At 36.9% G+C, this 26420-nt stretch overlaps 2 protein-coding genes across 5 annotated transcripts; one reads left to right on the top strand and one right to left on the bottom strand.

Moving 5' to 3' along the window:
* Positions 1-90: 90 nt before the first annotated feature.
* On the top strand, positions 91-5242 carry LOC113686616 (uncharacterized). 4 transcript variants are annotated; one of them, XM_027204255.2, is made up of 5 exons: positions 92-240; positions 2372-2480; positions 2746-2950; positions 4127-4226; positions 5031-5242. In XM_027204255.2, exons 1-5 carry the CDS (start codon positions 168-170, stop codon positions 5051-5053), a joined length of 510 nt encoding a protein of 169 aa, XP_027060056.2. In that variant the 5' UTR covers positions 92-167; the 3' UTR covers positions 5054-5242. The 4 variants fall into 4 exon arrangements, with proteins under 4 accessions (XP_027060055.2, XP_027060056.2, XP_027060053.2 ...); XM_027204253.2 differs by lacking the exon at positions 92-240 and adding an exon at positions 862-1021; XM_027204254.2 differs by lacking the exons at positions 4127-4226; positions 5031-5242 and adding an exon at positions 3663-3913 and having other exon boundaries at positions 91-240.
* Positions 5243-6386: 1144 nt separating this feature from the next.
* Positions 6387-16337, bottom strand: LOC113686546 (uncharacterized). The gene is made up of 5 exons (XM_027204183.2): positions 15858-16337; positions 15605-15682; positions 10320-10373; positions 9290-9343; positions 6387-8780 (listed from the first exon to the last, which is right to left on the bottom strand). Exons 1-5 carry the CDS (start codon positions 16020-16022, stop codon positions 8634-8636), a joined length of 498 nt encoding a protein of 165 aa, XP_027059984.2. The 5' UTR covers positions 16023-16337; the 3' UTR covers positions 6387-8633.
* Between the last annotated feature and the right edge of the window lie 10083 nt (positions 16338-26420).

Genomic DNA, 26420 nt, shown 5'->3' with positions numbered 1-26420 from the left:
TACGGATATTGATCCCAATTTTTCGTAGCACATTCTCCTTCCCTTACGTCATCTTTCCTCTCGTTTCCAGCTCTTACTTGTTTTGTGGCTTGTTTTCAATCCCAGTTCCCGCTCCAATAATCCCGTGAACGATATTACGTAATCGCAGCAGAGAGTTTCATGACGGAATGAAATTCTGCTGTGACTATTCTCTTTTGTTCATAGTGCTTACAGTAAAGAGATTTCTGATGGGTAGCGAAGGTAAGAACGATAATTTTTAAGGCAATGGTTTTCACATTAAAGATGCGATTTGCTTAACACCGAACAAGTATTTGCACGTCTGCCTGCTTGTCCATCAATAAAACACAGTCTGTTTTAGCAACGTCGTATTGAGTTAATTTTGGACGAAACCGGATGCAATTCCACTCAGAGGATTCTAGTTTCAGTTTCGAGAATATTTCTCTCGAAAAGCTGTCTTCCGATCTATAGGACTTTTCACTGTTAATGTCGACCATGCCGCTATTTTGATAAGCTCGATTAGGCACTTCCTAACTTCTTTGAATTCGTTTACATTGTCTGTCAACAACCATTTCAATAACGTATCCTTAAATTGATAAAAATTTCTCACAGTGCTGTCTATTTTTAGGATTTGTGCTGACAGAATTACGCGCTGTCTTATTATGATAAATTTACTGTAAGTTTACCAGTATGCGTGATAACTATTAGAAAATGGAATTTTTCTTGAAGATCTGGTCGTTAATGATGTTTACATTGTTTTGTGTTCGCTCTTAGATTCATTTTATTCACAAATAAATGATTTTATATGTAGTATTTAATTTGATTGGCAAATCAGCGAACGAACATGCTAAACCTTGTCGACCTCGAGTTAAATTTTTAATGACGTCATATCCTTCCGCAACAAATTTCATGGTGAGTATTTCCAGAAAAGGTCAGATCGAAGATAGCGAGTCTGCGAATATGTGGCAAGTTTTTCCACCAAAAGATTCTGTACAGAATTTTCCTGTGAAATTTTCACGTCGAGGTATTGTGTTATTAGTACTTTGAAATAGTACAACCTTCTTTTGATTATAGTCAAAACATGTGAACTGTACATCCAGAAACATTAACAATTATTTCTACGGCGTCGAGCAAAATTTTGATATCTGATGATTCATAACTTGATTTTGTGTTTGACATTGTAATTCTTTGTCCATAACGAATTTTTTGCGTTAAAAAAATTGATTTTAAACCCAGATGATCACAGGTATTTTGACTATATAAGACTGCTGATTTCAAATTCAAATGTAAACTGTCTCAGCCGTTTATTATAATTCTTGGTTTGTCTGGTTTTGTGTTTGCAATGGAAAAGCCTGTTCTGACACAATCACAGCCACTGTTGATCTACAGTTTTGTTTGATGAGTAGATTTCACATTTATTTTCACAATCTTATTGCAAGACATCAGTTGCGATTAAAGAACAGGCAGAAAAACATTTAGGCATGATATTAACACTGCTTACTAGAACAATTAATCTTTAACTGGCAACTGATCTGTTTAACCTTCTGTTTTTGATCAATTTATTTTGCATAATTTTTTTCCCACATTAGCTAATTACATTGGTTAATGTTTGCACATAATAACTATATAAGATTTAGAAGAATATTCAGCATCCTTTGCTCTCAGCTGTTAACAGATTCCATAGTTTAAAACTGTAAGGACAAATTAGATGCTGGTTACTCCTAGGGAGTTAACGCAGTTTTCCATTCGACCAAAAGTTTTACTTTTTCAGTCATTTCTCTTTGCTGGCTTGGAATTCCAGCTGGCAACCCATTCTGGAGGAAAAGCAAATCACTAATAGTCACTTTATGCTTTGTAAACTGGGAGCCCTTGAATCCTTCTGAGCGACTAGCATCTAATTTCTCCTTACAGGATCATTATTGAATCAAACATGAAGGTTATGAGTGTAAAGGAATAGATTGACAGCTTCAGAAGCTCTTGATTTCAAAGCAAATTCTCCTTGTTACCACAGTTGGAATTGTATTAAGAGCAGCATGAGGAATATACATACTGATGTAAAGATGTTAACCCTTCAACTCCCAAGATTTCATTAGTAATTCTCCTTACTGTCTAAAATACAATTCTTCAAATATTACTTCTAAGAATTTGGTATTGGATCAACTAATAATCCCTTAATTGTTACTCTTCGTAGTTCTCATCATTCAACTTCTTGATTTTGTATCGATATTGTAAGGAGAAATTCTGTCTTTGTCACTTATGAGAGTGAAAGGGTTAAGATGTTAGGCTCCAGCAAGAAAGCTGGTATGCTGGTGAGCACTAAGCTGGTAAGACTTCACTTCAATTAGTTTCAAACAATTATTTACTTAATTGTTAGCAACCAAGACAGAACAAGAACCATACAAGGTTGAATTTAGCGAGAAGGAACTGCGAGAGAGACTTACCCCACAACAGTACCGTGTGACACAGGAGAAAGGAACTGAAAGGTAAAACAAAAATACTTGTTGAGTTTTCTCTATAGTAGGTTGTAGCTTATTTGTAATTAAACATTGATCGTATTTGTTTAAAAAACATGTTTAAAAGCAAATATGACCACTGGCTCAGGAAATCTCTCATTGCACTCTTCAAAACATTTTTTGGCGTGGGATAATTTTGGTCTAAAATAAGTGGAGCCTTTGACCTGCTTCTTAGATCTGCTACTGAGTCCTTAGTTATAAAACTTATATCTTATAATTATTTGACTTTCCTTAGAGCATTTACTGGTGAGCTTGTGAATAACAAGAAAGCTGGTGTGTATAGATGTGTTGTGTGTGGCAAGGAGCTGTTTTTGTCTGACACCAAGTTTGATTCAGGGTCTGGTTGGCCTTCATTCTGGGACACACCTACAGATGGGACTGTCAGAAAAATTACAGATACTTCACATTTTATGACAAGAACTGAAGTCACTTGTGCTGATGTGAGTTGAATCCTTCCAGCTTATATTCCTTTCAGAATGGCACTCTATAGTGAAAGCTGCACACAGAAATCTTAAGCCCTGAACTTGGCAAGATTTGGGAAAATTTCTCATAGTAGCTGTTAGATCCTGTTAAACGTCTGTCTAATTAAGACACAGAGTCTGGTGGGTTGTCCTCTAGATTCTTGAGTAGAGTGTCATAGTTTCACTCCATGTGTAAATTTCTGGGCAAACAACAATATTGAAGTGTTATTGGGGCCTGAAAATGATGCTGAAAGAAGCCCTAAAAAATTTAGGCCTCAATGAAGTATGAACCCATATTTCACAATCAACCTGTATTATTCTTCTGACCCAAATACAGGAGAAACCTGTATTGAGTAGCACTGCATTAAGTGGTCACCCTACCCTGTATTAGGAGGTCAGTTGTTCAAAGTCCCCAATTTGTTTCTTCCTAATCACTGCAATTTTCACTTCTAATGAGCAAGTCACCTATTATAACCCCTCAATTCCCATGAGTGACCAAGACAGAATTTCTCCTTGCAGTATCAATACAATATCAAGCAGACAAGTGATGAGAATAAAGGAAAATATCAGTTAGGGGATTATAAGTTGATCCAATACATAATTCTCTAAACTAACATCACAAGAACTGTATGGTAGACAGTAAAGAGAATTACTGGGAGTTACAGTGTTAAGCAGTCAAATTTAATTTTAGTGTGGTGCTCATTTAGGACATGTGTTTGATGATGGCCCAAGGCCAACAGGAAAGAGATACTGCAGAAATTCAGCTTCACTCAAATTTGACCACCCTTTACTGAGTCCCAACCACTTGTTTGTATTGTCTTTCACCTGTGCAGAACGGACTCTCAAAGGAACCACTCAAATGATAACAGTTTTTAACCCTTTAACTCCCAGATCAAATTTGTAATTCTCCTTTCTATCAACCATGCAATTCTTCTAATGTTAGTTTAAAGGGAATTTAGTATTGGATCAATTAATTATCCCCAAATTGATACTTTTCTTTATTCTCATCACTCGTCTGGTTGATATTGTATTGATATTCTAAGGAGAAATTTTGTCTTGGTCACTCATGTTAGTTAATGGGTCAAGGATATGGTCAGTTTAATATTTTATGTTTATGTGATTTCTAACTGAATTTCTTGTTCCTTTTAATTTTAGTGTGGTGCCCATTTAGGACATGTGTTTGATGATGGCCCAAGGCCAACAGGACAGAGATACTGTATAAATTCAGCTTCACTCAAATTTGATCCTTCAAAAGGCAAGCATGATTAGTTTCTTCAAGTTTGTTTAAGCAGGAGGAGGATCTGGTCTTATATCTAGTTTCACGTCTCATATCAGCCACATATTATCTTAAAAAATATGAATTATCCCTTTGAGAGACACTATGGTGTAATGGTTAGAAGGCTGTACTTTGGGTTGAGAGATGCGGGTTTGAGACCTGGCCAGGTTGATGTGTTGTGTTCTTTGGCAAAACACTTCCCTCTCACAGTGTCTCCCTCCACCAGGGAGTATAAACGGATAGCGGCAAATTGTTAGAGAGGTGCGATGAAATGCTGAGGAGTAAACTTGCAATGGAGTGGTATTCCATCCAGGAGGGAATCATAATACTCACAGTTCCTTCCGAGAAACATGGATAGGCTCTGGTTGGGTGGGCCATTTGACTCAATTACAATTTTTTTTTTTATTTTTTATCCCTAACCATCATAACTGAAGCTGTAATCAGTTGTATAAAAAGATTTTGGCTTATTATAACAAGCTGATGTTTGGTGAAAGAGCCTTCACTCCCCTGAAAAGCAATCACCTCTCAGAAATAAATAATATTAACATGAAACTTCTCCCCATAATATTCAAACTTTATCCAGCAAGCAGGTAATGAGAAATTATACTCAAACTTGTTGAGTAGGTGTTGTTAACTTCATCCAACAAGTTTCTCTGAACTAATTGCCAAGGAAATGTGCAGCAGCTAGAGTGACAAATTAATAATATTTTTTTTATCAGATCCTAGGTGCTGAAAGAGTTAACAAGTTATTTTTTTAACTCCTATTTATCCTTTCCCCTTCAGGTGCTGACAAAAATAAAGAGTGAATTGTAAGGAAGGTCATAGTTTCAATAACTATGGTGAACCAGTTTTGTGATAGCATTAGTTAGTTATTCTTTTGTGATGGCTATGCAAAGTGCCATCTGATAATTAGTAGACTTAGTTTGAATTGTATTTAAAAACTGATGAAGGATATAAAATTATTTTGGAAGAAAATAAACTGATTTAAGTTATGATTTGACGGCTCCTTTTTTCTAAACTTCATTGTGGTTCATTAACATGCAATCAGGTTATAATTAGGCAATTGTATGATGTAAACTCTGAAGCATTTAAGATCTGGATATCTAGATTCTCCCCACTTGCTGATTTGTCCTTCAATTCTACTAGCCAGTTTGCTGAAGAATCTATCCAAACTGTGGTGAGAACTTACACATTGATCACTACAGGGAGTTTGACCCTTAACCTTTTAATTCCCACTGGTGACCAAGACAGAATTTCTCTTCAAACTACCAGTACAATATCAAGCAGACAAGTGATGAGAATAAAGCAAAAATTTCAATTAAGGAATTATTGGTTGATTCAGTACCAAATTCTCTGAACTAACATCAGAACAATCGTATGGCAGACAGTAAGGAGAATTACCAAGGAGATTGTGGGAGTGAAAGGGTTAAAATTTAGACTGCATTCTGATGATTTTCAGAAAGTGTTACCAACTAAAATGCTCAAGGAAATGGGGCAAGACTACATTTAACCCAGGAAATGCCTAGAAGTGATTAACATTAAATTTTCCTTGTGATTCCAACAATTATTTTGATCAACCCTTTAACTCCCAGATCAAATTTGTGTTTCTTCTTACTGTCAACCATAAAATTGTTATAATGTTGGTTCGGAGAATTCAGTATTGGATCAAATAATTATCCTCAAATTGATATTTTTCTTTATTCTCATCACTTATCTGGTTGATATTGTATTGATATTGTAAGGAGAAATTTTGATTCGGTTACTCATGGGAGTTAAAGGGTTAAGAAATACTGTATTCATGGTGCCCCTCTCCACTCAGGGGTACAAGAGGTGCCAGTATCAAAGGACTTTTACGAGTCTCTTTTGCAGCCATTGATTGGCCTTCTTTCTTGACACACTTCCCACCTTTTTTCTCCTTTTCATTTTCACAGTAGAATGAATAACATCTTTCTTTGTTTCAGCTGTAGAATTAATTTTAACAACCAAATCACTGTAGACTACAAGCAGTCCTACCCTTCAGCAAAGTCTGTCATGAAAATTGACATTAGTGTGCCACAGGAAGCTCCTGGAGTGATGTTGATGCACTGCAGGAGCTCCATGAATGAGGTGCTCTAAAATACTCACAAATGTCTGAGGTGGTTTTTATTTTTGGCTTTTATTTTTTTCCATTTATTTGTATGGTTTTACATAACAAAGTTAAAACCTGGAAGAATTAACAACAAGGTCACCTTTTCAATAGGAAACATGCTTTCTCTTGTGCTTTTCAATAACAAGCAAACTCAGATGAGTTCAAAATCACTTCTCTAATGCTACCATGTAATGACCATTTTAGAGACTTCCAAGAGGTGCAATTTTAATATGTGTGGTTAAACAAGGCCCATTCCTGTGTTCTAATAAGCAAATTTGTTTGTTCCTTCTTTTTGATCTGTGCTACAGAACAAGAAGCTGGGACATTAGATTGTTTTGTTTACCCAGTCAGGACTCACAGGGGATCATTATTAAGGAAAAAAATTAAATAATGAAATAAAAATTCCTTCCATGCATTTACTAGTTTGTTTAGCTTTTCTGGAGTTTGTATGGTGAAAGTTTTAAGTTAGCTATATGAAAATAAAGAAATTGATAGAAGCTGACAAAATTTGCTATTTCACAATATTTATATATATATTTTTTCATCATACCCCATTCACACCAGCAAAACATTTTAGTTAAACTGGTTTTAACTGAATGAAAATCAGAAACAGAGGACTGAAAAACTGAATTTTCCTTGAGGATTCAGGTAATCACCAACTTGAAAATGGTATGGTTGAAGGCCACAAACATTGGTGCAAGCAGCTTCAATGGATTAAAAAAAGTTGTTAACTCATGGTCAACAAAACAGCTTAAAAACATGTCTAAGCTTTGGTGTGAATATGGGAGAAGTCATGTCTTCTTCTAAACACAGTTTTAGAGGAGAATATACTATTAATATTGAATGTGGGCCATTGGAAACAGCATTAGTTTGAATTTAAACTTCTATGGTAATTCGTTATTGAAAAGTACAGCAAAATCAATGATAGAAAATGATTTAGCTAACAATAAACACTTATGTTTAAACTCATTTGACCATTAGAAGGCCTACTTAACTTTTATGAAAAGTACTTAACAAACAAGACATTCAAGTACTGTTAGTCACCTTTTGTGCAACCAAACACAAAACAAACAAGCAAACAAAAACAACCCAACTGTAACAGATAGTTTCAAGTTTTAAGTATACTCTTTAACTCCTAGAAGTGACTTGACATCGATGGAATACCATTGATGCAAAATTTTCATTTTACCTAATAAAGAATCAGGACAGTGGACATTTTAAAGACCTTCTAAACTTCACTGCAGATAAAACATGATGAAGCCATACCATTGGCTAGAACATGACAGGTGGAAATTTAATCATCACCTTGTTTTACCAGTTGAACTTGTAATGGTATGGCCACCACACTTCATCAGGATTAATAATTAAAAAAAACTGTTGATGACTAAATTTTTTAATGTTCTACTTTAAATTTCAAAACTGAAAAATTTGAATTCATGTATGTGTTAAAAGTAAGGAATCAATGTCAGTATCTGAGCAACAGCACACCTACCTCTCCCCTAACCCAACATTAACCCCAAGTTGTTATCAGTTAACGGCTGTTGGATTAGGGGAGGGGTGGGTCCACTGTTCCTCTGAGACTGGAATTGCTCCAAAGTAAAAATCAGACTTCTATGTCAGAATGCATGGATAATGATTATCATCATAATTTCAAAACATTAAAATATGTACACATGGTATAGCAATACACAACAAATATTTTAATTCTAACAGCATCACATCTGGCAGATTTGCAATGCAAACATCTTTGCTCAAATGTCAATGAACTTGACAATCAATATAACATCAAACACATTAAGATTCCCAAAGAATCTAAGTAGATATTTTAGACACCACACTGATGTCAACCATAATCTTTTTATACTTCAGCCATTAGCTTAGCAAGTGAGCATGTGGAATATTTCCAGAGCTTTGCAGCAAACTATTATATACTATAACTTTTACTTTATACAAATATTAATTTCATTGCATCATTACCAGTAGTGCATAAGTTGCAGAGTTGTAGGATAATTACTATGATAAAATTATTTGGTGTAATGGAAAATTTTGTAGTAAAATTATGAATGTTTTATATTTACTTGGGTCAAAATAACATCTAATGTACTGCTCTCTAGCTAAATATATATACTTTTGATAGCCTACTTTCCATACACCACTGAGTCAAAATAACACTGTTGGTGTCCAATTTTCATCACACCTCTTTTATACCTTCCAACCTCAAGAACACTCAAGCATTAGTCAATCTGTCAACAACACAGTCAATCAATGTCATCACTGTTAAATAGATCATCTGGTGGAACAATGTCAGTTGCAATTGGTGCCGTCACAGATGCTGTTGTATCATTGGTCAATGTTTGATCTGTAGTGGTATTAACCATGGTTGGAAGTTCTAAAGTTGGATTTGCCTGGAAGAGAAGACATAGCTTGGCATAAAAATACAACTACATGAAAATATGAACAAAAGTTACGACTTTGGCTTGTTTTCAGTGCAGAGATGAGTCTGGTAATACAAGTAGCAACTTGTTCTGGAGAGATCAAAGGAAAATTTTTCTTGAATGTAATTATGCTAACTCTACAAAAAATTAATGTCAGGTTAAAAAAATATGCTTCCAAGAATTTGGACAGTATTTGTTTGACTGTTAGAATGAAACTAAAATTTTCCACTTAGAAGTCCTGAAATTTGTGAATTTCACCAAACTTTCCTCTCAATTACTTTCCAAAACCATATCCTTGACAAACAAGCAGTTATTTTTTTTTTGAAGTGGAGATGTTTGACATTAGTGAAGGAGGACATGTAAGCAGAGCCCTTGATTATGGAGGGGGGGGGGGGGGGAGGCAGAAGTGAAAGTGGTATGGGAGATGAAAGAGGAGAGGGTACTCCTGTGCCCCTGATTTTAACATGAGCATTACTCACATTCTTCCTTGGTCTTCCTCTGCTTCTTTTTGGTTGAGATGCATCAGGAAGAGGCTGTAATGATTAGAAGTTACAAAGAAAAAGAATTATGTTGCTATGAGATCTACCGGCCAAATGAAGTAGAGCTTAAACTGCATTAAGTAAACCCCAATATTCAAGAGACACCATGTAGTAGCTAGGCAGCTGACAATTCAAGTCCCATTATACAGGAACGTTTGGGGCAGGGTTGGGATCTGATTTGCAAGGAACAAAGATGCTTGTACCATCATCCAAGGAACAATTCACCAATTTTGGTTTTGCTACCTCAGTTCAGGTGGGCATCAGTGGTTCTCGACAAAAGAGAGATTATTTATCAAGCTTGAGCCTGTCTGAGGTGATGACTTCTGAGTTTCTCTGCAAGTCTGTCTGTTCATGTATTTCTAACTAAGGCATGTGATATGAACTGAAATTATAGGGTGTGCAGGGTATATGTTATAAGGCATTTTTTGTGCTTAGTTTCACATAAAGTAAAGTAGTTTATAGAAACATAACAGATTGTTCTGAGTGTTAGACTGATTACTAATGGTAATTTATTGAACTAAGAGCCCAATGGAATTTGATCTGAAATTACTTGTATGATTCTTAATCAAAACTACATGACACAAATTTCAATTACTACTGATTTATGACCATTTTGAAATTGCAAAATTTAACTGCTCAAACACAGTATTATAGTCAGGGAAATTATTTAATTATCCAGCACTAAACCCATCGGTAAAAAAAAAAAAGTGGAAACAGGAACACTTTTACAATGGCTCCCTTGTTTTTCACTTCCCTGCAATTTCACAAGTTAATTTAAACAAGTCATGAAATATGATTGGTTATTTTGTTTTGGTGTCACTCTCTTATTGGCTAAGAAAAGGATGCAATTTAGAGCAAAAAATAGTGCAACTCATGAATAAATTGCATCGCTGATAGCTGATCAGATTGAAAGGATAAAAAGAAAATTTCATGGAAATGATAAAGGGTCTTTCCAGTAGATTCGTCCTACCCATTTTCTAGGTCTTCCTCTTGGCCTCTTTGGTCCTGTTGGAACTGGTTTTGGCTGTAAAATGGAAAAAAAATTCGCTTCAGTTTTGAGGCCTTCAAACTTTCTCCTAAAATGTATCCATCCATCTAATCAGAGTTTTTCTGTTTTCCACAACAACTTCATTGAATGAGTGAAGTAAAGATAATTGTTAAGGTGTGTACATAAGAGAGTCAGAAGGATAGAGAAGTAGTTGTGGTGTCTAGGGCTAATGATAAAATGATAAAGTCTGTACTGGGGCCGAGTTGGCTGCTGCCCACCAAACATGACACAAAGACCTGGCTACATCTTAAACCTGAACCTCTAGTGTGATCTAGAGACCAGCCACCACAGCATATATGTGTAGGGGAAAAACCGACACCACTCTTATAATTGTCCTAATTTCCTTGGGATTCAGATTAATAACAGAGCTGGCAGAGCGAAGCCCCATAATTAAACAAAATACTAGTAACCCATCAAGCCAAAAAAATTTGGATGTATGACCACACGACTGTACGACCATACAAGGTGCTACTTTTAACATGCGTGGTCAACTGTACCACGGGCATGCCAATGCCATGGCTTCATTCAGTAGTCCAGTGGTCAGTGCACTGGGCTCCAAGTTGGACCACCCAGGTTCTAGTCCTAGCCAGGGCAAGGTGTTGTGCCCTTGAGACGTGCAGGAAAAAAAAAAGTGCGAGTTCCACTTTTAGGCTTAGCTAAATCTATATTATCTCGTATCACAAACTGCATGGCTATAAAAATGTAAAAATGCATGGCTATATCCTATACCAGTTCATTTTTTTCAGGATTTATAAAGGAATTTGAGGTCTTGTACCCCTACGTTGATGAATTTTTCTCTAGTTTTATTTCTCTTTTTCCTTTTTCTTTTTACAATGAATAAGATTTGGTAATCAATGTTGATACAATATTCTAGTCCTGATGAAAGGGTTAAAAACACTACAGCCAATGATAAAAGTATATATTTTCAATAGGGGAATCCTTTATTAAGCTTGTTTTGATGAGAAAAATACTTAATAATGAGTTTCAGCAGACACACTTTGTTAATTACAGCTGGTAATGAAATGATAGGTTTACTCAAATCTTAGAATCTTGCTCATTGGCTGATAATTGGAAACATTAAAGCCAGAAGAAATCTTTCCCAATTAAAACAATGCACATCTACATCATTCAGCTTTCTAGTTTTTTGAAATTATCCAAATGTATAAATGTGGAGCGCCTTTGTACAAAGCTGTAATGATAATGGTGTCCTCTTTGTTACAAGTTGTTTGCCTAATTGAAAGCAACACTTGAGAATATAAAAGCATTTTAACAGATTTGAGAGCTTCCTGCTCAGTCAATAACCCAATTACAAGGCTCATTGCATGTGTTATTTATATTTCATCAATAGGGTATTTGAATAAGGCAGAAACAGCTGTTGTAGGTAATCAGCTTGTGTACCAATCCAACATGTTTTTGCTGTTGTGAAATAAGTTATGGGAGGTACAAAGAATGCTAATCTACCACATTTAGCATATATTTTTATGTTGTCGTGGTGAATATGGCATTATGGTCTGTTGTATAGTTAGGGATGAAGGATACTGTAGACTTCTTTAGAGAATGATAAAAGTAAGCTAACCTTGTGAACAGGGTGTTAAACATGCAAAATTGTGAGCAATATCCTAGATAAGTTTGAGGAGCAGAGGAACATAGGAAAGACTTTCTGAGGGCCCAAGAACTCTAAGGAAAATTTAGTTTACATGTGGGTGCATGTTATATCAGCTTTGCAGATGGTAGAAATTTCAAATTGTCACAGGGAACAATAAACATGGTCCTCTTCTTCTTTCCCGCCTAAACCCTTTACACCCTAACATCAGTATGCATATTCTCCTTACTGCTCTTTATCCATTTCCTAAGGTGCTGACAAGGAGAATTTGTTTGGTGATCAAAAGCTTCTTTCCTTAGTGATCATTTCCTTTATTCTCATGACCTTAATGTGTGATTCTGGGATGATATTGTAGGGAGAAATTTGAGGTTAGTCACTCTAAGGGTTTAGAGGGTTAACCTCGGATCTGACCGGGACAGACCCATGTCAAACCAAAGGTTTCTCCTCAGTTTCACTTTGTCTTCATTTTAGCTTGGCTTTGTATTATTGAGGTGAATTAAAAGTACATCAGACTATGGACATTTTTGTCTATGTCCACTCCTTCTTCTTTTTTCTCCTTTCCTTTCTTTTCGTCTATTTCTTCTATCATCTGTTACCTACATTTCTCAGATCCTTAATTTCCAATTATTTCCCAAAGATTTATGATCAAAAGAGCTTACAATTTTATAACTGATCATAAACAATCCACCAATCATACATTAAGTGTGGTTTTCAAAAAGACACCTTTTTTTAAGCCACTCAAGGAAAATGAATCTAGACTAAGCTAAATCCACCCCTTTGATTGTAGACATCTACATCTATCAAAAAAAAAAACCCCTCTCCCTACGGACATATTGCCCACAATTACTCATAACAAAAAAGGTCAAAATAGACAAAGATTGATGCTACACCCATTCGGCATCCAACTCTGAAAATTTTAAAAGAACCCAGGCATGAATCTTTTTTCTATTAGTTCTTTTTTTCAGCTTTGCATGACTCACAGAGGTTTTTTTGTCAAGTGTTGTCCAAAAATAGCTTGTCATTGACCTCATATATTTATAACAACTGTCAAAAACAGCCTTCATTAAATCTTATGGCCATGTGGTTGTATAATTATTTAAAATCACCAACCAATAATAACAAATAAAACCAACATTCAATGAAAGAGATTGTGCAATACTAGTTTCTCAAAGGCAGTGAATTTTTTTTTAAGGTTAACGAAAATATTCATGTACCTTGATGCATTTATTTTCCATTTCTATTTTTATTTTTGATTTTATTAGTCTCTATGGAGGAAAGGTGACACCAAATGTATTTATAAATATGCATGTTTCTATAGAAAATTACATTGGGAATTATTCCACCATCAAACTATCAGGTTAAGAAAAACGAAAATTTTCATGACTTGGGTTTATATACGTTGCAATTTCTAATCAAGTTTTAGAAAGTTGGTCCTATTTAGCATTTATGATCATTTAACGTCGAGTTTTGGTAATGTTTTTCAAATAAGGAGTGATTAACCGTTTGAAATTGGCCGTAATGTGAAAGAAATCGGAACAAAATTAAAACAGGAAGACTCCTCAGAGCAACCTCCATCTCATGGCAGCTGCGGTGCAGAACTTGAAAAGTTGACATTGTTGACAAAATTCAAAGAAAGCCTAAGCAAAGTTTCTTTTTAAAGCAATGTGTCACCTGCAATGTATACCCGGCTGTGGGATTAAAAATGATTAAGCGATATCTCTAAATTGTTTTCAAATTTGTCCCGATTAGCATATCAAGTGGGTGGCCGACCGGAGACGATGAAACTGTGAATTAAAAAAATCTGAACTCTGAAGCGTTTGATCCGTGCAAACGCAGGGACACACACGAACAAAAGTTATGTGTTTTTTTTCCTCAGGTACCTCACTGCAATTGTTCACCAAAACAACATTAGGCAAGAATTAAACAGAGATAATAAAAGTGTTTCTTTGCTCGGCTTTGTTGTCTTAACGTTCTTTCCAGCGAAACAAAGGACGAAAGCGAAAGGTACTTTCCTGCGGTTTCCGGTGTGTATTTGAAAATAGTACTTCGAAACTTCACCATTCGTTTAAAACTTCCAGCACAAAGACGGTCCGAGTAATTTTCGTGAAATTGAAAAAGAAATCGAGAACACCAACGCTTTCAAACCGATCATGAAATTCTATCGATGAAACCGCGTCGAATGCACGTGTTCCTTAAGAGTAAACGTCAAGTGTCTACTACCTGAAATGTAGGAAGTGTTATGAACGAGGTGTTTTGCAAAATCATGAAAAAACAAAAAATCAGCGGAGGGGCAAAGCTTCCTTTTTACATTCATTCAAGACTTTTTCTTCCGAAAGTCACTCGTTGATCAGCGATTTCAATGAGCGATCACTCGGTAACTACGGTGTACAATGTTTGTATTACGTATCACGAATCCCACGTGAAAAAAATCAATTTATGAGGGACACATTTTCATACGCCTTCTTATCACTAAACGAATTTCCAATCGACTACCGCTTTAAAGTAGGAAGTTATAACCCACTTTTACATCCGCGTAGGATTGCAATTCTTTCAGCGCGTGGCAACGGCGTTCAGTTTCAGCCCTAATTCCATTGATTTCCACTCGATTTTCCACGATAATTTTATCGTTTCTTATCGGGCACAGAGCCAAGACTTATCCCACAATATCACAGTTGTGGACCTTTCATAGTGTCTGTGTTTTCCGATCTAAGCCGCTACACACATTGTGCAGATGTGGAACAAAAGATCCTTCACAAAACACTCCAAAAAAAACCGCGCACGTGGAAGTTCTTTATTACGATGTCATTGAAAGACGGTGCTCCAACATGGCGCGCTAATATTTTTCCCGCGAAAACAACAGCTACAACACGTGCTGCATCGCGAAACACGCACGCATGCGTCGCTGGAAACCTCACGTGATTTATGGGTGTACTGCAAGAAACTATGCAGAGAATTTCATGCTTTGAGGAACAGACGATCGCGAAAAGTTTTACACACGGGTTTTAATTACCGGAAGTTGAGTAAAAGGAAAGTTAATTCTCGATAACATTATACGCAAAGCGAACGAGAGTGCACTTAGCGAGTGCTTGGCGGCCGCGAGACTTTCGTGTCTCAGGGAGTACTTCGGTACCTTTACTTAGCGATGCTTAGCACGCATAACTAAGTTATTATGCACCACAGTTGTAAACATTGAGAGTACAATGCGACTGGCACTTGTCTTTCTGCATTATTAAGCACATCACAATAGCGTGTTCAACGGAAAAACTCATGTGCAAAGTTACATTTATTTGGATTGGCCCCAGAAACGACGAAAGACAACTCCCAGATGCGCAATTTTTACAGCGAAGCACCGAAAAATTGGGAACCGGCCCGTACTCAAACTGTCGCACCAAAATTTCTGCGCGCAACATCACGGGACAGCGGAATAATTTTTCGCTCCAGGACAACAATCTGAGCCAAAAATATTAATAACAAAACATGCATAACACAGATTCTATAGCAATACAATAACTCATATGAAGCACGCTACTGTAAGAATCGAAGTCAACGCACAATATTGGCGTACAGAAGGCAGGAAAAATTTACCACCTACAAAATATCATACCTTGGGATTTTTATTTTTGGAGCCTTTCGGTCGCCCTCTGGGTCTTTTTATCACGGGTGTACCATCGTCCTCAGGCTTCTGCGGTGAAAAAGTTAACAAACATTTACCATTGATATTTAAGCTGCGCTAATTTTAGTCCTTGCCAAATGACCTCATATTCTCTTATATGACCCTGCTGCATGTTCCGAAATTCGCCACCATGATCGGAATGAGGCAGCTCCGTAACACGTTACATTTGTTTACCACACACTACCTCGGCAAAGTTCTTTCGCGGCCTTCCTCGTTTGCCTTTCCTGGGCACTTCCGTTGCAGACAACGGCTTTTCATCCTGAACAAGTTCGTTCACCGTTTCCTGTGTTCCTTCCGTCGAAGAGTCCTTAGCGCTGGTTTCATCTGTTCCCGTGCTAGGCTCACTCATGGTGCGCGCACTTGAAAAATAATTTTAGTGCCGTGCGCGCGACGCTTGAATGAAACCTTTGCCCGTGCGCTTTGAATTTTTAGGACCCCGCCTTGAGATGTTGTAATCGCCTTGGAATTTTTTCCCAATATGTCGATGAAGCGAGAAGCGTGGGAGTTTTAAGTTCCTCTTCCTTTCCCCAATCGCAATAATTCGCATTTGAGGCGCTGTGCTAAGTTTACGCTGTTGTTGTCTCCAACACAAATCATTGGCAAATTTACTATCGTGTGGCTCTGCGCTAATTGACTAATACAACTTAGTAGCGTCGTTGTGATTGGCTCTCACGTGATCCATTGTCAGTTATACCCGCGCAGTTTGTTTCGCACAAGAGCCAAGACCACCCTCTTGCCTTTGAAAATGCCGACTGATTGACGCGCGACCAAAGCTACCGGAAATGAAATCAAATAAAAAAATTCGTTGGGTTGCTATAGGCTTTGAGTGCAGGCATTTTCTTCTGCACTTGCCCATTCGTTTAACTTTTCCCGCGAGATGCAAAATTGATCGAGAATGGGCCGATCTTCCCGAAAAAACAAAATTTAATCCAAGGCACACGGCTGTGATAAGTTTACGCAGAGTTTCCGTGAGGCCTTCCCGATTACGCCGGCCGTAATGAGAGGTCGGAAAGAGCAGCATTCCAAGAACTTCCTTTGGATTTCATTATCTTCAAACCTCAAAATGTCTCGCGCCTTCAGGACCAGTTGGTCTAGGGGTCGGCCGCGTATTTAATCATAACAACAGCATTCAGGTCACTACTTAAGGAATTTTGAACTCGATCCCCTTAAGAAAGTAACCGTCACTCGGAAAAAACAACAACAGTTTAACGATTTATCTGTTGATAACAGGTGACAGAAACGCACGAGAAACTTGTTAAATTACTTTATCAGCTATTTATTACCCGAAGACACGAAAGGGAAGAACAAAAAATGATAAAATTCGGCCTCCAATATAGTAAACAGGATTTAAAACTCTTTTACTGTGATACATTGGGCACCGATTACAAAACTGTTAAGTTTGACAACATCACTGAAGTAAGAATTTTGAAGATGTAACATGCTTAGATGCGAAATGAGATCCCCAGGCCATTTAGCATTCATCGCCTAAGCCTATTTTTACAGTTTGCTGACTAAATCCAGAACATCGGAGGTGAGGATGATGTCACGGGAGAGGGACAAACACCAATTTTAGATTGCATGCACGAGGCAGACGTAGTAAAGCAACAACGAATGAGTAAACATACTTTACAGAAAGTAAGCGTTGACAGTTTAAGGCTAAAGGTTTCGGAAGTGAAAAAACAACCGCTTTTCCGGTACAAATACACAAACACTCAGGGTTGTTACATTTTTTGCTGACTAACTGGAAACATGTAAGCTTCTCGTATATTGAAGCTCTCTGCGATTCTCTTGAGAAGTCAATGAAAACTTTTTGCTGCTTTAAAACTGTCTCAAAGTTAGTTCTTCGTGACATTTCTGCAACCGGTGCAGAATTCCGCTCGTTCTTAACCTTCAGGTGAACGTTTATGAAAAGACGTCCCCATATCTAGGGAACAATGTTGGACACAAGCCAACACGGCTCGTTGTAAGCGTTAATCTTTAGAAGGGGGACTGAAAGTTTCTAGAAGCGAGTTCATCGAGGCGAGTAACCAAATTTTGCTAAATTAAAAGTTTACTTGCCGATCAAAGCCGTGAAAGCCATTAAAATATGTCGTTAAGCTGAAAAAATGCTTTACCATGGTACAAAATCTACACCCAGCAAGGTGACACTGATATTTAGGGTTAATATCTTAATCTTAGAGGAGAGATTCAATTCCGGGATTTTTTCGTTACAATCCTGCATGGCCTCTTTAGTGAAAACTGAATTACGCCAGTTCTGGCAACATTTAGAGATGACGAAGCAGAATCTGGCAGCTGAGCCGTCGAATGTTCGAGAAGGAATGCCTTATTGCGAAATTTTCGTGAAATTCTTGGCGAGGTTATCCCACATCTAACTTGCCCTACCCTTGAAGAGTGATGCATTTCGAAAGGTTTCTAGAGCCTTCGCTGTTTCTATTTGCATTGGTTTCACAATTGCTTGCAACTGTTACTCATCGCATATTGAGTAAGACCTAGGGAATTCTCTGTGCGGTTATCTCGGCCCACCCGAGCGACAAAAGATTAAACATACAGGGGAACAGAGGATGCACCGTTAGTTTCTGTGTTGCCGTTTGTCGTGAGTTCCAGTCAACTTCCTTGTTCAAATGACGTTGAGTTTTTCAGTTCGTACAAAGATTTCAGGCGTGGATTTTTGTCTAGAAGACCGGCGTTGATGCTTCTAATCTGCATTGAGAAGAAAGACTTTGGTTGAAAAACCTGGAACATGCGCTTTCCTAATCAGTTGCTAAGTTAGAAGACTGGAAAGTGCACACTTTGACATTTGAAACACAAATTTAAATAACTCTTTCTAGGGTAGGACGATTAAAAAGGTCTACTTACATTTCATTACAATTAGATAATCATTATGTTGTTGTTGTCAACTTCTTTCTGAAATGTCCTTCTAAACGATCGCTTTTTCTATACAGCAATAATTTTATAATCTGTTCGGGGTTGTGGGCAAGACACATCTCCTTCCCACGACAATTACTCAGTTTGGAAAAGCTTCCTCCAGAGCAGTAAAACAAGTTTTACAAACATTCATTTTCCCCCATTTTCAACAGAGGGTATTCAACTGGTTTCTCGTCGAGCGAAATTCCCCGATGATTCACCATACTTACTAATTGAAACAGAAACATACTAAGCATTGTTAACGGTACAACACACACTTTTTCTTCCGCCGTGTTATTCACCCTATGAGTGCTAAATCGAGTTTAAATATACATCAAGGATCTACGCTGTCAAGCATAGAAATATTGGATACAGCTGTTTCTTTGTTTTTTGTGTGTTTTGCTTTGTTCTACAGTGACTCCGAGTATTTCACAGGAAATACATGGCTACTGTAATAGTTAACTGTACTTTCAGAAAATAACCTGAATTTTGATCAATAAAGTCGCATGCTGGGGAAATTCATGTGTCAAACAACGACTATAGCTTTACTTTTCAGGCTAGTTTCTCCTGCTAAAAGAGACAATTTTAATCAGTCACAGTTTGTACCAAATGCAACAAGAAAATTGTGGAGTATCTCTTTGGTGGCATTCAGGAAAGTTTCAAGTCATCCCATAGCCAAAATAAACGCCACTACATGAGACAAACAACTGCCATTCGTGTGCGGGCGGCATTAAAATAATTCCCTCTCTGTTCCATTAATTTGGGTATCTCCTGTTCTGATGGAGTTGGTCGTAAGTTCCAAGAACAGCATGCATAATTGCAGTGATTCCATGGTATTTTTTAAAGATTCTCCAGACAAAAATTTGTTGCTCTAATACGTTGGGTGCGTTTCCTCCAGATATAAAAAGCTGAGCTGCGATCACATTGTAGACAATACATACATTGAACCCCAAACTAAATAAATAGAAAATAGACAAACAGATATGGAAAAAACTGACTACCGCACGCTGTTTTTTTAGAAAAAAAAAACCGACACATTTCCCTCATTAATCGAGTTAAAGTTCCTTACACCGTCTTGATTTTCCGAAGGAATTGCAGTTGAAGACTTCTGCAGATTTGAGATCTCCCTGGTAGAGGATCTACTACAGTTTATAAACATAAAATATAACGAAATGCAGAATCATCGACGATAGACACTGAATTGCTACACTAAAGAAAAAAAAGAGTGAGATGCTTTAGAACGTTCTCCATAAGGAAAGAAACAAACTAGATAAACCAAAAGGTCAGACATCACATCGATCCTTAATGGTTGACACACGACAAATGTAAAAATAGCATTGGTGAACACTCTTTTCTATAGCTTCGGAGTAAAGCAACATTTAACCTTTGTTCCAAAAAACGAGGGATTCCAAAACGATTAAAACTCCCTTTAGGACTTATTGGATCAGGCAAAGCTGGATTTCACAGTTCAAACAAATCTGTCTTTCTGATAGTAACTTTTAACAATTCTTGGTTTAAACTGATTGTAGTTGTATTTACTAAACCGTTTTCCACACTGTCCAGGGAACAGTAAACAAGAAAGCTCTTTTAAGACAGCGTTTCAAAAACCACAAATTGAAAATATCTTAAGAACTATTTATGGTACAAGTTGAAAATCATTCTCGAGAACGGTGCAAAGAAGAAATTGTAACTAAAACGTTCACCCCATGATTGTAACAATGTACCAATTACAAAGCCTTTGAAATCTTCGCTTTTATTCAGAGGCAAGAAGCTTGAACTTTGAGAAAGATCTCCTTGACGGACATTTATAAAGTTTGCTTTGACGAAAATCACAGACCGAAGTTTCTTAAATTATTGAGAAGAGGCTATAAATGCCCTGTGTTTCACAAGAATTAATCGTATTATGAAAAGATTGCCAAAGTTTCTCAACCCTGATCGTCTGGGAGGTGACTTATCAAAGCTTCTTTCAGCTTGCTAACGACGTTAAACTATTGAATCAGTGGTCTCTTTGCAAGATTAAGAACACTGGCTTCACAATTATACACTTTCTACCTCATTCAAAACAGTCCAGAAGTAATTTTGGTTGTTCAAATGATTACAGGGTCTGAGCAGCGAAAGATTCTGACAGGGTTTGGACAGCTGATAAAGTGGAAGCACCTTCACAAAACATACAGCGGAGTTTTTCATATTTAATGATATGTTTTGGTTTGTTTTTCTGCCCAAAATCGAAAGGGTAGTTCTTGAATCTGTCGATGTCTAAAAGAGATTACAGTCTTTCAAAATTGTACTCATAAGAAGTTTATACTTTCATTGCTGTATAGGTTTAAGGATTATGGGAAGAGACACAGAAATCTGTCAACCTAAAGCTCTAAATTGTATCCATTCATAAATTATGGAGTAGTACTTTCAAATGGAACTGTTTGTTATGTTGTAAGCAGTGGCTCTTTCTTTTAAGTGTGTGGATAAAACCTCTGTGTGTGACCATTCATAGGAAAGCTACTGAGCTGTCCTTTGATCTATAATTGTATTACTGATTCTATACTGTACAAGCTGGTTCTTTCTGTGTGTGTTTTTGGGTTAACCCTTGCGTGTGACCATTCATATGAAAGCTACTGTGCAGAAATATCATATGATGCTGCTTGCTATACTGTAAAGTTGGTTCCAACTCTAAAGTCCTAAATAAACCTCAATATGTGACTGTTTGAATGAAACTAAGAGACTGGCAATATTTTCTTTGTGGTACTGTATTCTGCTTTTCGAAGTGTGATTCTCTTACATATTTCTATGTCTATCATCCACCTAAGTTTGGCTGAGAAAATTGAACAAATAAGCCTTCGGGTTTTTCATAAAATTGGGTGTGACTTTTCACAAAAACTTAGTCTAAAGCAGTAAGTTCTTGTTAGGTGTGCATCGGATATGCATGCAAGAATTCTTCAAAATTTCTGGTCCTTCAAAACAATTCTCGTTTATAGCTCTAAATTGCTAATAAAGGAAGGCTTTTTTACTAATATGTTCATGAGATAGTGTGAGTTAATGAAATAATTTTTACATTAGTTACAAATGTAAAACTAGGACACAACTTCTTTTTTCAAGTAGGTTACATCATTGTTCATTGTTTCCTTAATTCAAATGAGCAGATTGCCTAGTGAAAATAGTCTTCTGTATGAACTTATTGTACAACTCTTGCTGGGAAAACATCAAAACACATTGACCCCCAAAAATAAACCGACAATTTACCTATCAATAATATAACATTACAGCTTTTGTATTCGCCTTTGAAACCATGGATATTTCGCTTTAGCCAGTGCAACTGTTTCCCCGCGATTTCTTCGAGAATCTCGTCAAAATAATTAGAAAGTACAGGTGTATTACGATGCTGTAAATGTTAAAATAAGTCGAATGGACACACAATCTGTTGATTATTTTCTAAGTTGCTGTGCAGATATCGCGAAAATATGTCGATTTAACGTTCTTGGCCATCATTTTAAGAACCGTGAGAGAATCTTTGTCCATAATTGGTTTAAGACAATTACATCCCTTTTGCACCAAGCTTTGCCAAGTTCAAGAAGGTCAGCTTTCATTATTTAATACCCTTAGTTTATAAATTCAAACAGATTAAAAATAGAATGATACCAAAGAATTTCCTTAATCAAGAATAAGACTTGATTTAAAATCAAATCGTGCCAAACGTTGCCATGAAAGAAGAAAGTTTTTCCCTTAAGAAAACTAAAGATATGCTGAAATAGTTTTTGAATTCTGTCTCTAGTTTTCATTCATTAATTTTTTGTTTTGTTTTGTTAAATCACTTTTATTCTTTATGTCAGTAATGTTTGGTTTTCGTTTACGCCATTGTTTGAAATTAATTTCTACTTGCATGTTTCGTCGTGTTTATACCAATAATGGTTAAAAGGTAGTATCTTGTTTCACATCTAAAGAAATAAATACTGCTATATAGCAATTCAGGCTTATAACCACTTGAATATTGAACAACGTGAAGCTTGTGACAATACAGCTTATGTTGTAGACCTCGATATAAGAAATAAAATGAATTTGACTCGGTCAAAAATTGAGCTTTTATCTAAAGAGCTAGTGAAGATAATTCACTCCAAAACTTTACCAAGTCCTATGCAGACTAGCTTTGACTTCAATCGCATCAATTACTCGTGTGGCAAAGAAGAATACAAAACTAAAGGCTTAAAACAAAGTGATGGTAAAATGATACATTAAAACAACCTTTTGCACACCACACAGAGATCAACGCAGCTTTTGTAAGGATCTCTTGTGTAGCCCCCAGTTCAACATATAACAAGGAGCTCCTCGTAAAACTAGGATTAATTCTGCACTTCTATTCTATGGCAAGTACATACAAGATCAAAACTTTCTAAATAAAACAACTTATGTTTAACTACCACGCAGTAAGCTTTTTATTACGGTTAATGTGAAGGCAAACTAGCACTTAAAGTCGTATATTTATCAGTAAAGCTTGCATGATTACTACGGTTTGCTATCAAACTCCGCGCGGGCGAAATATCATTACAGCATGCTAATCTAGGTAGATTACTTTTACATCCCACACTCTCTGTCAATTTGGAAAAGCACTCGGGCCTTTTAAGGCCAGATATTTTTAACTTGCAAGAATGAAACACATAGCTGCTTTTGAGTGAATTACGGCAGCTGTGAATCTTCCCGTTGGGAAGACCTACAATCTGAGTTGTACATGGCTTAAAATTGGCAAGTATGGTTTGCAAGTCTTAAAGTTGGCAGGAAAAATTCAAATAAATGGCTATGAAAAGTGCTTTCATTTCCTATTTTCTCCCTTAAAAATAAAAGCAAGCTTTCGCGTGAGTAATACGAGTTACCTCAGGTGATTCCATGTTTCCGCCTCGTACCCCCCTGGAGAACAGCTTGCACGAGAAGTTTTTCCTAAATATCTTTTACACATTTAAGCCCCACAGGGATCTTGCCCGAGGACTTGGGGCGATATTTCAGAGGATGTTAATTCCGAGCTGCAAAACTAAGTTTTCGCTAATTATTGCTCGAGAACTCGAGAATTATTTTAAGTTCCTGTATATCTTTGTTCCCGAATTGCTTCCGTCCCTTAAGAAGCTCTTCCTTGGTTTTGTCACGAAAAGGGAACACAAATTTCTGGCCAAATTTTACACTTATTCGTTTTCTCGATTCTTTTATTTGCCTGTGCGTGAAAACTGTCTTTGTCAGAGATAAGTGTCCTCATTGAATACAAAGTGCTTGGCATACTCGATCGAACGAACGCTGGAGCTCATTTTCACACGAAACCTTTCGAAAATGCTTGCTTCTTCTCTCTTGGAATTAGTACATAAGGTGACGCGAGACGAAACTCATATGTATGAGTTTCGTTTCGCATTTACCAAGACATTAACTGCATTTACCAAGTCTGTTTCGTGGTCAAAACGGCCGAAGGCATTCGCCCTTATGAATTTAGACAGTTAGTGATGCAATAACAAAGTTTCAAAACGGAAGGCATATCAAACGTTTGACTACTGCTTCGACTTCCTTGATAAAAATATTCTCAATTCTAAGCTATGGCAAAAAGAGTTTGAACTCTTAATGCATTTTAACATCTTTCCATCTTCTTATTCAGCTCCAGAGGTAACGTTTTTAATACGGTAATACCCAAAACATATTTTAAATATGCAAAATATATCGGGCCAACATCACGTTAAAGCAACACTCCCCCAAGTACTGTTATTGTTCGAATATAACCTACAAACTTGATGTTTCCTGAATTTAGAAGGTGAATAAAAGAGCTGATATTGTCTCTGAGAAACAACTCGATATTTTATCGATTCACTTCAACAAATGCCGGGTCAGGCATTGTGAAGTGGTTCAAATAATAAACATTTTTTCCTACAACCCGCCGAAGCCTACATTACTTCTTAACCTGAAACCTGAATCATATCAGATGAGGCTTTGATCCGTGAAAGAAACACATCACGAGCAAAACTCGAGGTAACCATGTATGTTGGTAATAAAAATGCTTCGATGAGACAAACAAATCATCTCCGTGTGAACCATATCACTGCAACTCGTATATCGAATGGTGGAGTTAATTTTTTTCAGTTGATGGATTTGTTTTAAACACAGAACAAAACTAATTGTACCATGCTTATTTAGAAAAAAATGCTTTGGAAGATTACATTCAAAGAACTTTTTTAAGAGCAATTTGATAAAAACCACGGCAACTATATTCCGATGACCTCTCCACATCGACCTCGAAACGTTACGTAAAATATCACGATGGGGTTGAAATATATACGCTATGTTGAATGGTTTTGCACTGAGAAAGAGTTTGCAAACACAACATACCTCCTAGTGACCTTTGTTACATAAAAAGCATCAGTAAGACGGGTTACACAGACTTCGTGTCGAGTGGAATCAACGCTCTCTGCGAGGAACTCTTCGCTTTTCAAAACCCAGTGGATGTCAACGGATCAGTTTTCCCAGAAGCGAAATGCCTATTGTAAACAACGGCGTTTGCGTTCGTTAAGAGTTAAGTATTGCGTGAAAAGACTGATTTCAAGGAATCAAATCACCCGCCTTTAACAGTTTTTCGTTTAGTCTTCCCGTTTGTTGCGCAGAAAAAAAAAGGTCATTAGAAATTCTTCACCTATCGCAAAAAAACACATACTACAACTTCATCGCATGCATCAGATTCCAGGACACTTAGGGTCGGCTATCGCGCAAAATTTACGTTTATTTTCCCCAGTTATTCGCTGTTTTTCTCTGTCATCATAAACAGTTGGTCGCATTAATAAAAAGGAAAGTCACACCCATACAATCGGCAGGGATGCAGGAAAAATTTCGACATGAAAATCTTGTTATTTTTTAAGGTGTCGCGCTGTTCAATTATCCGCTGTTGTCTAACGAGATTACAAGTACAAAAACAAGCTCAGGTTGTCAAGTTTACAATTGACCTGTCTGGAATGCATTTCTTTTGCCACGCCGCTCTCCTCTGACTTCAATAACAACAGTTTCTACTTAACTCACCCCTCCCTAAATGACTTAATTTTCATTCGATAGAATCTAACTTTCTATCACCGTTTAATTTGGAATCTCAAAGACAACAACATTTTTACCTTTATGAAAGCACCCTCCACCTCCCGCCTTTGGAAGACTTTCTCCCCTCGAGGATCTTAAATTTTATTTAAAGAGTTCCCTTAAATCTAGGGTCTCGACTACGATAACGAAATGTTTATCAACCTCACCCACCCCTCCCCTAACGCTATAAGGCCCTTCTGCGCCGCTTATGCGGCAGAATAAAGTAGAGAGTAACGAAAACTTCATTAAATAGGAAACACTGATTTCTTTCCGAGTAGACCGATAGTAAATGACCGATTACTTGTCAGTGACTTCCTTGATATGGACTTTTTCTTTTTTTCTCAAACGGTACCTGCTATCAAAAGAGCCCCCTTAAATTTTCTATGTTAACTGATGGATGAACGGTTTAATTGGTTCAACAGTGCTAAATGGGGATCAGAAAGCACATTCCAATACTTGGGTCTTCTTTATGGCCTACAGAATCCTTGTAAATCATTAAGCGAGTGCGAGCACAAATTTTCGAGAGGGGCTGGGCCGAGTTGTGGCTGCTTAACACGAGCGTAATCCGGTCGCTCTTTCCAAGACCCGTTTTAATCTTCAAATAGAAATTTAACGAATGCATGAAAGGCATGGTCTAAGGAAATTTAGTTACTGGATAGGTGCATATTAAGCTGATAAGAGTGAATCATGGATTAGAAACTCTTCTAAACCGCACATCCCTACGACGAATACATTAGTTTAATAATCAAAATTCTTCCGGACTAAA

This window comes from Pocillopora damicornis, chromosome 5, assembly GCF_964200805.1.
Source record: "Pocillopora damicornis chromosome 5, jaPocDami1.2, whole genome shotgun sequence".
NCBI classification, from domain to species: Eukaryota; Metazoa; Cnidaria; class Anthozoa; order Scleractinia; family Pocilloporidae; genus Pocillopora; species Pocillopora damicornis.
Note: the sequence above shows the minus strand (reverse complement) of the source record. Positions and strands in the feature narration are given on the sequence as shown.